Raw genomic sequence first — 16529 nt, 5'->3', positions numbered from 1 at the left:
AAAATGTATGCAGTACATGGATAATTGTGCGTGCATCTATTAATCATTTAGAGTCTAATATCATCCCATAAATGATCGCCGTTGTAGTTTGAAAGTTATGATGACCAAGAATCGATAACGGCCAACTTTCCTGAGTTTTCCCAGACAGTCGCACAATGGACAATGCAGCGGTCCATAAAAATCCTGCCCCTGCTACAATTTCATTGGTCAGTTAGAGCGACGCGCTGTTCTAATTGGCCTTTCCATCTGCCACTCAAATCTACTCTTCATTCTCAAGCACTTCCTCCGCTACAGTCCACGGAAAGGCCATCACTGGCCACCGCCTGTCCCCTCATTGCCTGGAGTCTCCGGTTGTCGTGATGAGGTTGGGTCGTGATTGCATGGCGATCGGACGGAGCTGAAGGCACAGAAGTCATGATGGAGACCGTTGAGCAGCTGGTGTCTTTCCAGCACGTCCATGTGCAACTGAACGGAGGCGCTCCGTGGGGATTCACTCTGAAAGGAGGGCTGGAGCACGGCGAGCCACTCATCATTACTAAAGTAAGACCGGAGTTTACAAAGAGTTAGAAACTCCTGCTAACTTATATGATTGTGTGTGTCTTGTTGATTATATCCAAACACTTGATTACATTGTGCTGAAAGTTTAAACTCACTGGTTATGCTTGGATGAATTGTAACGGTGCACTGATGGATGTTTGGGAACTTTGTAAAAACCTAGTGGTAAGGACATGGATATAACAACAGCAACCTTAAAGCTCTTTTTAAATTACTCTTTTTTTTTTTTTTTTTTTTACAAATGACAGATAATGAATCTCATGAGATCTGTGAATCATTGACTTTCAAAAACCCAAAGAAAGGAATGAAAAATCAATGTTTTCAAAAAAGCCACATTTCTACTGGACATAGCTGAAGTGACCTGGACATCTTATTCTTTATCCATTCACTATCATGAGTTTTGATAGAGCAATAAATTGACCAGGCTGATTAATCTGCCAAACAGATGGCTTAATGTTGGCTGATTAATGGGCCTGGTCAAAGTGGTCATTCCAACTAACATCATATTCAGAATCTAATCTCAAAAATTTATATTTTCAAATATTTTACAGTGAATTAAAAAAAAAAGCATACATTTATACATTTTGTGTATATCTCATTTATATTGCTTTGTCGTTAAATTAATTATTAAATTGCACTTATTGCCTATATTGCCCTCTAGTAATTGTATCTGCATTCAAAAGTTGAGTGCATATTGTTTTTATTATAGGTTGGCATGTATTTATAATGCTAAAACTACAGCTGCTTTTTGGTTAGAAAAAAGGATGTACTAGGATCATGAAAATGAGGCTGTAACAATAATGATCAGTTTCAGAGATGTCTCAGGGATCCCTCTGTGCACACCATATGGACTGTTGCATGCTGCTTTGTGTCATCAGCTCATTAACTTCATCTTTAGCATGTAAAAACAACTGGGATTGTGGTACTAATGTGCAGTAATTTAGATAAAAACCCTTTATATGTATGATATCGAGGCAGATTGGAAAATTAATTTTTTAAACAGAGTAGTAATAATAAAAATAGAGTTAAAATACACTCTTCATTGCATTGCGATGCAAATAACTATAAAAATCAACTTTATTTTCTCCCAAAAAATATTAAAATACTTAATGTTTTTTTTATTATTTATTTATTTATTTAATAATTTAATCCACCAATGACTAAAAATCATCTCTTCCGACTAGAGAAAAGTAGTGTTTTAGTGTTTCCTCACAGGGCGGTGAGCGAATCATGTTTTATTTCTTCTTCTTCCACCCCCATTTCCTCTCCAATGGCATTTGAGCAAAAAGTGTTGATTTATTTTTCTTAAATGAAGATGTTTTGGGGGGACAAGACTCCCAGAGATCACATTCCCAGACTCTGCCCCCTCAGTCAGCAGGGTGGAGGGAGTGGGGGTCATGAGGGGGAGGCTGGTATTTTTTTTGTCTGACAGAGGGAAGAAATTAATTTGATTTGTGCCTTTTCAGCGTGTCTTAGAAGGAGTTTACAGTTGTTTATGCTGGTGCTCAAAACATCTTGATAACTTGTATAATGTGTGTTGAGTTCGGTTTGGCTGTGTAGTTGGTAAAATGTATCTTCTTAGCTCTGCTGTGTTTAATTTAATGTGCTTTAACATTTGGCACTTAGCAGTGATATTGTTCCTTTTATCACTTCTAGGCTTTTGACATTTACTTGTCATTTGATCATTCTTTCTCAATGAATTGCCAGCAGGGTTAAAAATGCATTCAAGATGAAGATTGCCTAAAATGTTTCTGAGATAAAACTCAAGTGTTTGCCTCTGTCATTCTGAAAGTGAATTGTTGAAAGACAGATTTATGAATTACCAATATGTTTCAGAGATATCGGTGTTGTTTTTTGTTATATTGAGCAATTGGATTTTAAGTAAAGCACGAGGTGGGTAAGGTTTTGTAGCTGGCTGGTTAGTTCCGGTAAGTGTCAACCCTTGGTTTTCTGGGGGTCGGATTATGGCCAATCTGATAACCTCATATTCACTGGCTGGACTTGTTAACCGCTTAACCTGAAACGCATGCTTTGTCTGATGCATAGCCCTGCATCTGTGTCTACCTGCTTCACTCGCTTGTGAGGACTTCATTTGGATGTCATCATAAATATAATATACAGAGGCTCCCTCAGCGTTGGATTTCATAGTTTATCTGTGTTTGCATGAGCCTTCTGGGGCACATGGCTCCAGTTGCTGCCACTCACACTGACAGTTTTTCCATCTGATTTGGAGGCAAAGCACAACCTGCATGTTTACGTGTTCTGCTCTCGTTTTTTTCCTCATGGAATCTCTTGCCCTCTGATCCTATCTTCCATCTTTGCACTCTGAGGGCAAATTTTGGATCCCCCAGTGGTCTTGGTAGACATTTATCTCAAACAGCAAACATAAGGACCTGGTGCCCAAGACCAGACACAATACTACCCCCCAGGTGTGCAACATGTGCTCGAATTAAAGTACCATGATGGCTCATTGTGACCTCAGCCAGCAGCAAGAAGATACAATGGTATCAAGATTTATCAACAACAAACAGTGGCTGGATACACTAGGCATCTCTTGTGCTACGTTAAAGTCTGAAAGTTGGAATTTAAATGGACTCAGATGGAACTAAAATTAACAAAGTTGGTCTCACATTCCATTGTAACTTAATTTTGAGTTGAACATTTTTAGGGGTTTCAAAGCAACTTGTCCAATGCATGACAAAACATTGCCAGACCTGTGATCCTCAAAATTGTGGTGAAAAATGCATGTAAACCATTTGTTTACAAAGAATGCTTGGTTATTTTCAACAGCTGTGGCTGTGCAATTGTGAAATTGGCATTGATTGAACATGAAGAACAGGCTGATTTATGTATAAAAACCTCATTGTTGCTGCTTTTCCCCCCTCACCACTTTGTTAATCATCCTTCCCTCACATTCCCTCTCTGTTTTGTTCTCCTGTTAAAGTGGAGATGGAAACATTGTGCATTTCCTTGGGTTTCTCTTTTTCTGCTATGAAGTTTATGTAGACCACATGGCCCTCCAGTCATCCGTCTCTTCCCACTCCTATTCGGTCAGTGGAACTATTCTCAGGTGCTGGAGTTTTGAGGTGAAAGAAGATTTTGAACAGAGAGATGGAAATGTTTTACTGGGGCAAAATGCTAATGTTTTTACTATTTTCCCTAATGGCAGATCATGAATCTCAAGAGATCTGTGAATCATTGACTTTCAAGATCCATAAAAACCAAAAGAAATGAAGGAATAATCAATGTTTTCATAAGAGGCAAATTTCTACAGCACACTTACTGGACATAGCTGAAGTGACCTGGACTTCTGCACAAAGTATTCGTTAGTCATTTATTTTCATGAGTTTTGGTCAAAGTGGTCATTCCTACTAACATCATATCCAAAATCTACTGACAGCTATCTTAAATAATTTTAGTTTTACAGTGATTTTTGTGTGAAATAAGTGTACATTTATACATTTTGTATATGTTTTATTTGCATCACTTGTCATTTAATTAATTAAATTGCACTTACATTGCCCATCTTGCTCTCTAGAAATTGCATCTGCATTCAAAAGCTGAGTTTATTATTGTTTTTTATCATAGGTTGGCATTTAATTTTAGTGCTAAAACTGCAGCTGCTTTTTGGTTAGAAAAAGGATGTGGGATTATGAAAATAAGGCTGTACCAATAATTATCCATTTTAGAGATGTCTCAGGGATCCCTCTGTGCACACCATATGGACTGTTGCATGCTGCTTTGTGTCATCAGCTCATTAACTTCATCTTTAGCATGTAAAAACAACTGGGATTGTGGTACTAATGTGCAGTAATTTAGATAAAAACCCTTTATATGTATGATATCGAGGCAGATTGGAAAATTAATTTTTTAAACAGAGTAGTAATAATAAAAATAGAGTTAAAATACACTCTTCATTGCATTGCGATGCAAATAACTATAAAAATCAACTTTATTTTCTCCCAAAAAATATTAAAATACTTAATGTTTTTTTTATTATTTATTTATTTATTTAATAATTTAATCCACCAATGACTAAAAATCATCTCTTCCGACTAGAGAAAAGTAGTGTTTTAGTGTTTCCTCACAGGGCGGTGAGCGAATCATGTTTTATTTCTTCTTCTTCCACCCCCATTTCCTCTCCAATGGCATTTGAGCAAAAAGTGTTGATTTATTTTTCTTAAATGAAGATGTTTTGGGGGGACAAGACTCCCAGAGATCACATTCCCAGACTCTGCCCCCTCAGTCAGCAGGGTGGAGGGAGTGGGGGTCATGAGGGGGAGGCTGGTATTTTTTTTGTCTGACAGAGGGAAGAAATTAATTTGATTTGTGCCTTTTCAGCGTGTCTTAGAAGGAGTTTACAGTTGTTTATGCTGGTGCTCAAAACATCTTGATAACTTGTATAATGTGTGTTGAGTTCGGTTTGGCTGTGTAGTTGGTAAAATGTATCTTCTTAGCTCTGCTGTGTTTAATTTAATGTGCTTTAACATTTGGCACTTAGCAGTGATATTGTTCCTTTTATCACTTCTAGGCTTTTGACATTTACTTGTCATTTGATCATTCTTTCTCAATGAATTGCCAGCAGGGTTAAAAATGCATTCAAGATGAAGATTGCCTAAAATGTTTCTGAGATAAAACTCAAGTGTTTGCCTCTGTCATTCTGAAAGTGAATTGTTGAAAGACCAATATGTTTCAGAGATATCGGTGTTGTTTTTTGTTATATTGAGCAATTGGATTTTAAGTAAAGCACGAGGTGGGTAAGGTTTTGTAGCTGGCTGGTTAGTTCCGGTAAGTGTCAACCCTTGGTTTTCTGGGGGTCGGATTATGGCCAATCTGATAACCTCATATTCACTGGCTGGACTTGTTAACCGCTTAACCTGAAACGCATGCTTTGTCTGATGCATAGCCCTGCATCTGTGTCTACCTGCTTCACTCGCTTGTGAGGACTTCATTTGGATGTCATCATAAATATAATATACAGAGGCTCCCTCAGCGTTGGATTTCATAGTTTATCTGTGTTTGCATGAGCCTTCTGGGGCACATGGCTCCAGTTGCTGCCACTCACACTGACAGTTTTTCCATCTGATTTGGAGGCAAAGCACAACCTGCATGTTTACGTGTTCTGCTCTCGTTTTTTTCCTCATGGAATCTCTTGCCCTCTGATCCTATCTTCCATCTTTGCACTCTGAGGGCAAATTTTGGATCCCCCAGTGGTCTTGGTAGACATTTATCTCAAACAGCAAACATAAGGACCTGGTGCCCAAGACCAGACACAATACTACCCCCCAGGTGTGCAACATGTGCTCGAATTAAAGTACCATGATGGCTCATTGTGACCTCAGCCAGCAGCAAGAAGATACAATGGTATCAAGATTTATCAACAACAAACAGTGGCTGGATACACTAGGCATCTCTTGTGCTACGTTAAAGTCTGAAAGTTGGAATTTAAATGGACTCAGATGGAACTAAAATTAACAAAGTTGGTCTCACATTCCATTGTAACTTAATTTTGAGTTGAACATTTTTAGGGGTTTCAAAGCAACTTGTCCAATGCATGACAAAACATTGCCAGACCTGTGATCCTCAAAATTGTGGTGAAAAATGCATGTAAACCATTTGTTTACAAAGAATGCTTGGTTATTTTCAACAGCTGTGGCTGTGCAATTGTGAAATTGGCATTGATTGAACATGAAGAACAGGCTGATTTATGTATAAAAACCTCATTGTTGCTGCTTTTCCCCCCTCACCACTTTGTTAATCATCCTTCCCTCACATTCCCTCTCTGTTTTGTTCTCCTGTTAAAGTGGAGATGGAAACATTGTGCATTTCCTTGGGTTTCTCTTTTTCTGCTATGAAGTTTATGTAGACCACATGGCCCTCCAGTCATCCGTCTCTTCCCACTCCTATTCGGTCAGTGGAACTATTCTCAGGCGCTGGAGTTTTGAGGTGAAAGAAGATTTTGAACAGAGAGATGGAAATGTTTTACTGGGGCAAAATGCTAATGTTTTAAGTTTGCTGACAGTTTAAACTCACAGTAGAGCAGAACTCTGACCACTTGTTTTTTACAACTGCTTTACTTCCGGAAGTATTATTTTCCATTTATTCTCTCCGTAGGCATATCAATTTTAAACCATGCACTAAACCAAACAGCTCAGAGATGAATCATAACATAAACTTTGATTCAAAGCCAAAATTCTTTTTGAAAATGAGAAATTATATTAAATTATTTTTTGAGGAATTAACTACTCATCCCATACAGCACTGTGAGTGATGTAATCAAATTAGAAACAAAATAAAGCCTAATTGTAAAATATATATTGACCACAAGAATAAAATACAATCATTTTAAATGTTGTTGCAAAAAGCAATTTTCCTAGAAATGTCTTAAAAATGAAAACCTATTGTTGCATCTACAGACGCATATGCTGTTAACAACCTCAGAGGTCATGGTAGATCTGCTAGAAATGTTTATACAGTTATTGCTAAAAATCCATTGCTCTATGGCGAAAATGAATGGAATTTTACTTCCAGAGCCCGACTGTTGTTCTCTATTTGAAGCCATTTTTCCACTTCTACTTCCATTTTTATCATCCCTTTGTTTAAAATGATCTCTTTGTTTAAAGTGGGATTACTTCCCCAATTCTGTTATTCAGTAACAGCATACTTCTGCTTCTGGATAGCTTCCCAAAGTTAAATCATATCAGTTTTGGACTGCTGTGTGGAGCTCATCAGTCCTAAGAGGTAATGCTTCCTTTTTCCACTGTTACTGCAATTGGGTTTAATAGAGTAAATAAATTGTTTCTTCGATTATTTGATAAAAGGCTGTTTGTTTTGAACGATGTGTTGATTGTGGTGAAGTCCACAGCTGGTCATGGGTGTGGGAAGGATCTGATATGTGACAGGAATGTGAGCTTGGTTCCCGTTGCCTTTGCCTTGGGCAGCGAGGCTTTGAATGGTGGGAGAGATATTGGGGTCTTATTGCCTGAGCCCCTCCACCACAAACACTCACCAGTGTTTCCACATGGTCTCTTAACAGAGCTGGGAGTGACAGGATTTCTAATCAGTGAGGCATGTGTGTTAGTTGTGTGTTTGTTCTCTGAGTGAATGGTTAAACGGAATAGAAAAGGTTGTAGTGAAGTAGGGAGATATGATGTTATAATGATACCTAATCAAGATACGATAATATTGGAATTCTTTACTCTTTTGAATTTTGGTTGAATACAAATAATTGAGTATGTTTTAAATGTAAATTCACTCTAAATGGTGGTTGTAATATTCTCTAAAGTAATCATGTAAAATAAGTAGCTAACAAAATATCAGGGATGCACAATATATTTGTTATCAGACGTTTGATGTGGACAGGTTATCAGACAATTTGTTTTTCTAAATTTAAAGGTATCTTCGATATTGCATATATACCAGCTATAATTGTGTATGCTCATTTTTCCTATTTTTGCTATGTTTACTCTATTTGTTTAATTTATTCAAGCATTATCTGTCATCTAATGTTCACTCACTTAAAGTTAGTCTAATCAAACAAAACTAATAATATTATAACACTGTTAAATGTAATCTTTGGTAAATCTCAATGTGAATATACATTTTTAATACTGTTTGGTGCCTAAATTCACTTTAAACATTAGAATGGTCGCTTTAAGTTTTTAGTGTTTTATTGCAATTATTTGTAATTTTTTCATTTTGTTTAAAGTTGTATATAATTTTAATATCACCTTTTATTGGTTGGTGATCATATTATGAATTTAAATATCAGCTTAATGCAATATCAGTGCATCCCTAAAATATTCAATTCTTTGTGTAAGATTCTTGACACAATATTTTCCCACTCAAACTTAATGTTAATCATAAGATTTTTGAGATTGGACTGTGCAAAATTCTCACTGATCGCTGACTTGCATGGAGATGATTATGTCTTTGCTAATTTGGTATAATTACAAACCTACCGTTTAACCTCAGTCTGATGAAATGCAAGTTTGTGGTCCTCAGAAACTTCTGTGAAGACACATGCTAAATGATAATCAGGGAGTCAGTTTTCAAACTTCATCTGTGTTCTGCAGGAGACCTGACCACATCAAACGCTTCCACCAAAAGCTTGTCGGCCAACCTCGTATCCAACATTTGGGCTCAACCAGCCGTCAAAACCACTCCAAAGTCCTCTTTGCTCCCAGGGAGGTGAGTCTGGGGGAGGGGGATCCGTGTGTGTGGAGGAGGTTAGCTAAGGGGACAAGGTCACTTCACACACATTATGACCTCAAAAGACTCACTATAGCCCTATTCATAAATGGCAGGAAGCTGGGGGCTGACAGGTCTTAATTGAGCCATCATGATGCCCCTCCTCTCACCATGCACCCTCCCATGTCTGCTATGACAGTGATGGATCAATCCAAGTTAACTTCGGTCCAAAGGTTGCTGACTCTGACATCCACCATTGTCTTTTTCGGAAACGAGGCCTGCTATATGCTCAACTTTTGCAATTGAGGCCATAATAGAGTGCGATGGGGTGATGTCAAGCATGTCAAACTTCCAGATTTGTGCGTATTCGGATTACGGATCGTACCTCCAGTATTTGCATACACGCACACATCCGTCACTCCAATAACAACCCAGCTAACCAAAGTAATTTATTGCCAAGTGTGCTGGGAAGTGGTTTGATGTTCCATTAATTTGCCTCTTGTTGAACTTTGCTAAAACAAAGGCAATATCTGCCCGTCAGGAGGCTTCTTCTTGGCTGCAATTCAAAAATGGCTTCTCACCTCTCGAGGAGAGAGATCTTGTTATGAGAGCACACACACTGCTGTTTCTGGACATGCATCAAACGGTGGAGGTTTTCCCAGTGCACGTCTAAAGCATGATTGATCGCTTTGGGATGTTTGTGGAAATGTCCACCAGCGGTGATATATGTTGTCCCGATCGTCTAAAGAATGGGTATTTAAGTGAGTCGAATAAGCTGTACTGAGTTAAGAATGTGATCAAGTAACTCAACAATAAAGGCAGGTTTTTGATCTGTCATGTATGTGATTAGTGATGTGTTAATACTGCCTTTGGGTGAGTGTTGGCTTTCCAGTATGAATGGCAGCTAAAGGGTTCATATGATGCTGCTAAAAAGAACATTATTTTGTGTATTTGGTGTAATGAAATGTGTTTATGCGGTTTAAGGTTAAAAAAACACATTATTTTCCACATACTGTACCTTTCTGAAACGCGTTGATTTAAACAATAATGTACATTATATGGAAAATAATGTGTTTTTTGAACCTTAAATCGCATAAACACATTTCATTACACCAAATACACAAAATAATGTTCTTCTTAGCAGCATCATATGACCCCTTTAACTTTTATAAAGAATATCTCTTTGGATTTGAGACTTTAGTCTTTGCAACTTTACAGATCTTCTTTATGCACCAAGAGCTTGTAACACTCCAAAGAGAAAGGAAAAATTGAAATCGCATCATATGACCCGTTTAATGTGGTCTAATTAGGTTTTGATATGTGTGCTCATGTGCCTGGTAATATAATCTCAGAGCTTTCTGTGTTCAGGTAGTCGGCCTCTGTGATTATAGTAAGTTTCTGCTTTATGTTTGCATAATTTTCTTCAGAAGTTTTGGAAACAGTTCTCATAGACATTTTAAAACTATGACAGTTTTAAAGGTATAGTTCACCTAAAAATGAAAATAATTTTATAATTTACTCAGCCTAATGCAGTTTTATTTTAGTATTATTTATGTACTTTTATAGTGTTTATTAATACCTTGAATTAACTTTAATTTTTATGTTTAGAATTTTTTTATTTTTAATTTTAGTTGTAGTAATTTTGATGTTTGCTTTTGTCATTCATTGTAATTCATTTTTCATTTAGCCATAATAATAGTTTTTATTTTTAAGTTTTAGTCATTTTAGTACTTCAACGTAAGCATATTTCAGATTGTTGCCAAGACTGCTGTAAAGTTTTTTTTTTTAAGTCCAAGTTCTTTTTGTGTTGTTATTTTAGATTTCTTTCAGTTACGGAAGATGATTTTTAATTAACTTTTGTTTTACAATGACAACACTTTTTTTTTGTACAATGAAAGTGAATGGGGACTGAGGTGTGGTGAACTCCAGAAATATCCAAAAAGCACCATAAAATCTTGTCCCCTTATTCCAAGTTTCCTGAAGCCATATAATAGCTTTTTAATGTAAATGGTCCTGTATTCAATTTTCATCACTATTGTTATATTTGGGTTCATGTACATTCAAACATGGTGTTTGTGGACATGCTGTACACTTGTTTCTTATCTCATGACTTGTTGAAAAGCTCATGAAAGCTCTCAAGTTTCATTAGGGTGACTAAATGTTTTTTTTCTGCTTTTTCCATTTTTGGAAGAACTACCCCTTTAAACTGCTTCTTGGAAATACTAAGTGTAGATTCACATGCTAGGTGTGTAATTTGTTCAGCTGGGGCATTTTTAATTTTTAATCTATGACTGTTGTAATCGTAATTGTGCAGCCAGGGTAATGAGGTGATCTTTGCAGTGCTGTTCAGTGAATGTTTTATAATTTAGTTTGTGTTTTGTCTTTCGGATTAAGTGTTGTTTTAGTCTTATTTCAATGATCAGGCCATGTCCGCAACTCATTTTTGGCTAGTTTAATGGTTTGAGAAGGAAGTCCACGCAAACAGCATTTGGTGGTTAAGACTGTAGAAAGCAAACAAATTGAGGAATGTGATAAAATGTTTCTCCACAGAAAGGCATTTCTTCCTCATGAGTCTCATTGAAACAAAACACACCCTGTAAATCACACACTGTGTGACAGACTAAATGATTCTTGGTGTATTTCTTTCGACTTGCATTTATTTGAACTTCTGCTTAATTGATATTTGCTGGCCACTACTTTTCTTTTGTATCTAATTTGTTCCTATGGCCGCGTTTACCAAAGCTTCTCCTGTGAATATGGGTCATTGGCTGTTGATTCAGTTGCAGTGGTGACCCATGGCTGTGTCACACCTTTAAAAGTCTCAGAGCACAATGGAACTTTAGACTCAGTCGGGCCGCAGCTGTAGCTCAGCACACTGAGGTAGTGCTCTCTCATTTTCCCCCAGCCTGAGCCTTGAATGAAGCCTTTGTCACCCTCTCACTCACGCTGTCTCACCCACCTTTTCTCTCTCAGCCTCTCTCTCTTTCTCTTTCCTCCCCCACTCATCTGTCTTTCCTCATAAATGAAGGAGCTAAAAGCCAGCAGCGATCTTCTCACCCACTCTGACCTTGAATGCATCCAAGTATGTCACTTTACCAGGTTCGCCTGTGTTCCCAAGGTCTTAACTTTTACTTGGAGCAGAATCTCCCTTCCTGCGGTTCAGATCCTTCACTCCCATCTCCTCCCCGTGTATGAGATCAGGGCAGCTCAAGGACAGAGGTGTCCCAGCCTGCACCGGTGACCTCAGACACTGAAGGAAAACGTTCTGATAAGCACTTTGTTCTTAGCGGGGGAGCTTTGTTTCTGCTTTGCCGTAACGCTGAGATATTTTCTTAGCTCCAGATAAACCAAGTTTGTGTGTGTGTGTGTGTGGGGATAGATAAAGGTAACTTCAGTGGGGATAATACATCTGTCAGTCAGCCAGTCAGTTGGGTTGTGTTGTTAAGTGGAGGCTCAAATCCTTGTCCAACTGTAGACAAAGGCAGTGCAGCAGAGGAAGGGGTTACTCAAGGCTCGCAACCTCATTCTTCTCTCTTTTATGAGCAGCAGAAGACTGCAACGCAAGCCTGAGTGCTTGAATGTAATCACTGACCACCAGCTTACAGAGCTTTGAATACAACTGCTCATCAGTCCCTCCCTGTTGTGTAGCTCAAATGCCTCCATTAATGAGAAGGTACTATGTAAGTCAAAGCTGATGCTCAGCAAAATGACCTAAAAAGTTGTCGAAATTTCACATTTTAAGTTAATGATGGCAAATGAGATGTACATTAAAATTGTTTAAATTGTTTTACAGAATATTTCCACACACTACCACTTGACACATTATGCACTGTAAAACGTTTTTAGTAATTGTAACAAAAAAAAGTATGTAGTTACCAAATGACATGTTTTTACTGTAGCATTTTATTCTCAAAAAAGTATATATTTAAAAAATATATACTGTATATGTGTATGTGTGGGGATGTGTTATTATTATATATACACACACACACACACATACATCATTTTACTATGAAATATATATAAATATAAAATGTTTTTATAAGTAAAAACTAGGAACTACCTTTTAATTTTATGGGGAAATGGTTATATTTAACAAGACAAAATGTATACTTATACAGTGAAATATTGTAAAAAGTATGAATCACCTTTAATGTATAGGGAATTTTTTTTCTTTGTGCTATGAAACACCCTTTTTTAGTTAATCTTTTATAATATTCTGACTTTGTAAAGCATGTTTGAAACGTCTTCTGATGGCACGAGGAAACGCACCAAGAAGGCAAAATCCTTTAAGATTCCAGGAATGAAAGGGGAAGTTTCTTGAAGAGGATTTGGGTGGGAATGGCAGCTGTTAGGCCTCGTCTTGTGGAGGCCACTGGCAGATTCTGGGCACTATGGGGTTTCCAGAGTGACCCACTGACTCTGCTTTTGATTGCTGCGGAATGAAAGCGAAGCCTGGGATAGCTGTCTGTGTGTGTGTGTGTGTGTATATATACTGTATGTGCGTCAGGGTATGTTTGTGTTTTTTGAATGGATGTACTGATTTGCATTCCCCCTAGATTTTGGCATTTGGTGCTAATTTTCACATTGAATATGTATAAACACTTGTAGGGGAACAAATTGCTATTCAGTGAGCCAGTTGGGAACATTATTATGTTTCATGCAAGGAAATATGCCTAATGATAAATACATGGCATGTTTTTAGTTTTCCTGAGGTCTTACGTTTTCCTTCATGCTATAATAGCTCAGGATAAGTGTTTATTCCAAAGCTTTAGTAGGAATATAGACCCTTCTCTGTCCTTCTCAGTGGATTTTTTTTCTTTTGGTGCTTATGCATTCCCACACATACATGTGACTTGTTTTCAACTCTCTTTCCTCGCTCCAGTTGCTGTGATGTCTGTTGTTTTTTCCATCAGGATGAGGGTAGAGCAAAAGAGAGCCAAAACCCATGTTCCCCACACTTGCTAGATCTGCCTAGGATGTCTTCGTCTCACACACTTCCCCATTATCTTACACCTTTCTTTAAGTTTTTCCATGGACACATTTCAAGTTGGGGCATCCTTCCCCGGGGGGTTCAGAGACTCTTCATTGTTTCAAATCAGCTGTTAGAGTTAGAGGCGTATATACTATTTAATATAATGTATATAATTTTTTGGCACTGGATATATAGTACAAAGTCTCACTGTCATATAGACGCAGGTCAGCCTTATACTCTGGGGCTCTTTCTGGGCTGCGTACCTCTGGCTGCTCTCTGTTTGTGGTTTTCTGACTGAGGAAACCATTACAGGCATTGATAAAGCAGCACTTGTTTTAAAGTAGTGTGCTTGGACAACCCTCCTCCTCTAAAGGTCCCACTGGAAAAAGTTGTGAGTTAGTGCTGAAAAATGGTGATGCCCAAACATATATTGTAGGTCTTGAGAAAAATGTTATGACAGGTTCTGTTACAAATGAGTTTATTCAAAGGCTGAACCCTCCCAGATTAGTGTCAGTCAATGTGAAATACTTATTCCACTTTTATGGAACATAATGTCATAAAATACAGCTTGATATATCTGTTCTGCACTTTATTATCTCTCTCTTATGCTCACTCTCTCACTCCGTCTGAGCTGTCTCTAGGCTGCTTCTGGCCAGCTGTGGCACAATGGTGGGCAGTGAGCCAGACTGGCAAAGAGCGACGCCCTGTTATTTATAGAGCGATAGAGGGGGTGACCTCATGCCGCCAAGGCCGATGCTAGGACTGGGAGACAGGGAGCCCATTCTTCACTGCTGCTGAGGCCCACAGTCCATATAGACCCTCTACTTGTTGCAGATTGGTTTTCATGCTCATACTCTAATTAACATGATGAATATGAGAACTGATGTGATCCCTGATGTGTTGACTCAGGTAAACCTTTTGCTTTGTTTACCAGTGTAACCTAAAATAATGTAGCATTGAGTCTGTTGCATGAGATTTTTCTTTGTATGTTAAATGTTTGCATGCATACTGCAAGTATTAAACAATGAAATGGCCAGCAGTGGACTTCTGTACGATAGTGGGAAAATATATATTAAATTTTTTATTCTGGAAATTAATGCAATACATTTGCTAAAGAAAAAAATGAAAGTCAACATAAAGTGGAAATTCACCCTTTCTATTTTCTAAATGCATATTAATTTTCTTATTGTGAATGATTCATCCATGGATGTTTTGGTGACGTATATCGGACTTGCCTGTTTCTTACAAAGATCTGCCTCCATCCAATCAAAAACCAATGGATAGAATAATGTCCCCACCCTAATTTAAAAAACATATGTATGTTTCATTCAGATGTACATCACAGTACAGAAGAAATGATCTGCCAATACTTCTGTTATATTGCAACTTCAGTGGTGAAATTCATTTTATTTGTTGTTGGACTGACATTATGTCTGGTGGATGATAAAATTGGCCCCAAAAAAAAAATATACTGTATATATATATATATATATATTAGTGCTGGGCAACGATTAAAATTTTTAATCAATCATGCAATTTTAATCAATCATCAATTTAGACAATCATGCGATTTAATCGCGATTAATCGCATTATGCACAAAATTCACTAATGAATTCAAAAGTAGTATATTGTGCACTTTTTTTCATTTAAAAGTACTGCTATATGAACAAAAGTGCAATAACATTTGTTTTGCAAACACTTTAAACAAATAAGCAGTATTCTTATAGAAAAACAAGTTATGCTCAGAGTTCAGAGCCTCGATCATAACATTATAACAGGCACCTTCCATGTAGAGACCTGCACTATCGCGGGACCCAACGCAGCAGAGTGCGCGCGGGACAACACTTGATTGATGGGCGGGTGCGGGTGCGGGCGGGTAGAGACTTGTGTGTGCGGGATGTGGGAGAATAAGGTAGGGACCGTTTTTTTGGGTGTTTTCCTGTTTAATACTGGATTATATGCAGTGTGGAGTTCTGGGTCCGCTCACATTTGTGCTGAATTTAGCAATCATATTGTACAGGGAGAGGTGAAGACTAGTTTTCTTCATCACACAAACGGACACCCTTCCCTGCTGTGGTCTCTGAGCCTGGGAGTGCAAATGCATTTTTCGGTACACTGACAGCATAACTAGGAATAGCCTCTCAAAGCCATTATTGTATTAAAACTATTCCCATCATGGGACTTATAATTTTCGAGTCCTCTTGTAATTTAAGGTTGTTTCTCGCCTCCTCTAGCTTAAACGCACACCGTATTTTATCTCGAAAAGGAGTGACTGGAAAGTAGTCACAGTGGTGCCGTTTGTTTGCTGTAGTCTCTGCCCTCACTACTCATCTCGGGTGTTTTTATAAACACAAAAGTCTCAGGCAGAAAGTTCCCCTAACATTCACCTCCTCGACTGTATTTTCCACCAGGTCATGTTTGAAGAATGGGTAAGGAAATTCTTATTCTTCGCATGGCATGTAAGGAGTGGTTGCTCCTGAGGGAGATTAAAGGAATGGGGAGACAGAAAGGGATTTGTCACGTAGGACTGTTCAACCCTATATAAAGCTCCCTTTGTGAACTTTATTTCACGATCACCAGCAGTGAGTGAGTCGGTGCCCATGCCCAAGCCAAACAAACACTCGTGCATACGCACAAACACACATGCACAGGTCTGATGGAACATAGGTGTGGCTGCAGTTATTTTTATCAAGCCTCGAAGGAGGACATGAGCTCAAGGGAAAGGAAAAAAAGAGTGGGAGAATGAGGCTACTGGGTGGGCATAGAAGAAGGAGAGAGAGAGAGAGAGAGAGAGAGAGAGAGAGAGAG

General features: G+C 38.1%; 1 protein-coding gene across 2 annotated transcripts in view; it reads left to right on the top strand.

The window, feature by feature from the left end:
• Positions 1-291: 291 nt before the first annotated feature.
• The window catches only part of LOC107749816 (protein Shroom4-like), a 51443-nt gene continuing 35205 nt past the window's right edge, over positions 292-16529 (top strand). For both annotated transcript variants that reach the window (XM_016565002.1, XM_016565003.1), the window contains exon 1: positions 292-540. In XM_016565002.1, the coding sequence (XP_016420488.1) occupies positions 415-540 (126 nt within the window). In that variant the 5' untranslated portion in view covers positions 292-414. The remainder of the gene's footprint in view (positions 541-16529) is intronic.

This window comes from Sinocyclocheilus rhinocerous, unplaced genomic scaffold (assembly GCF_001515625.1).
Source record: "Sinocyclocheilus rhinocerous isolate Xijiao unplaced genomic scaffold, SAMN03320098_v1.1 scaffold1131, whole genome shotgun sequence".
Taxonomy (NCBI): domain Eukaryota; kingdom Metazoa; phylum Chordata; class Actinopteri; order Cypriniformes; family Cyprinidae; genus Sinocyclocheilus; species Sinocyclocheilus rhinocerous.
Note: the sequence above shows the minus strand (reverse complement) of the source record. Positions and strands in the feature narration are given on the sequence as shown.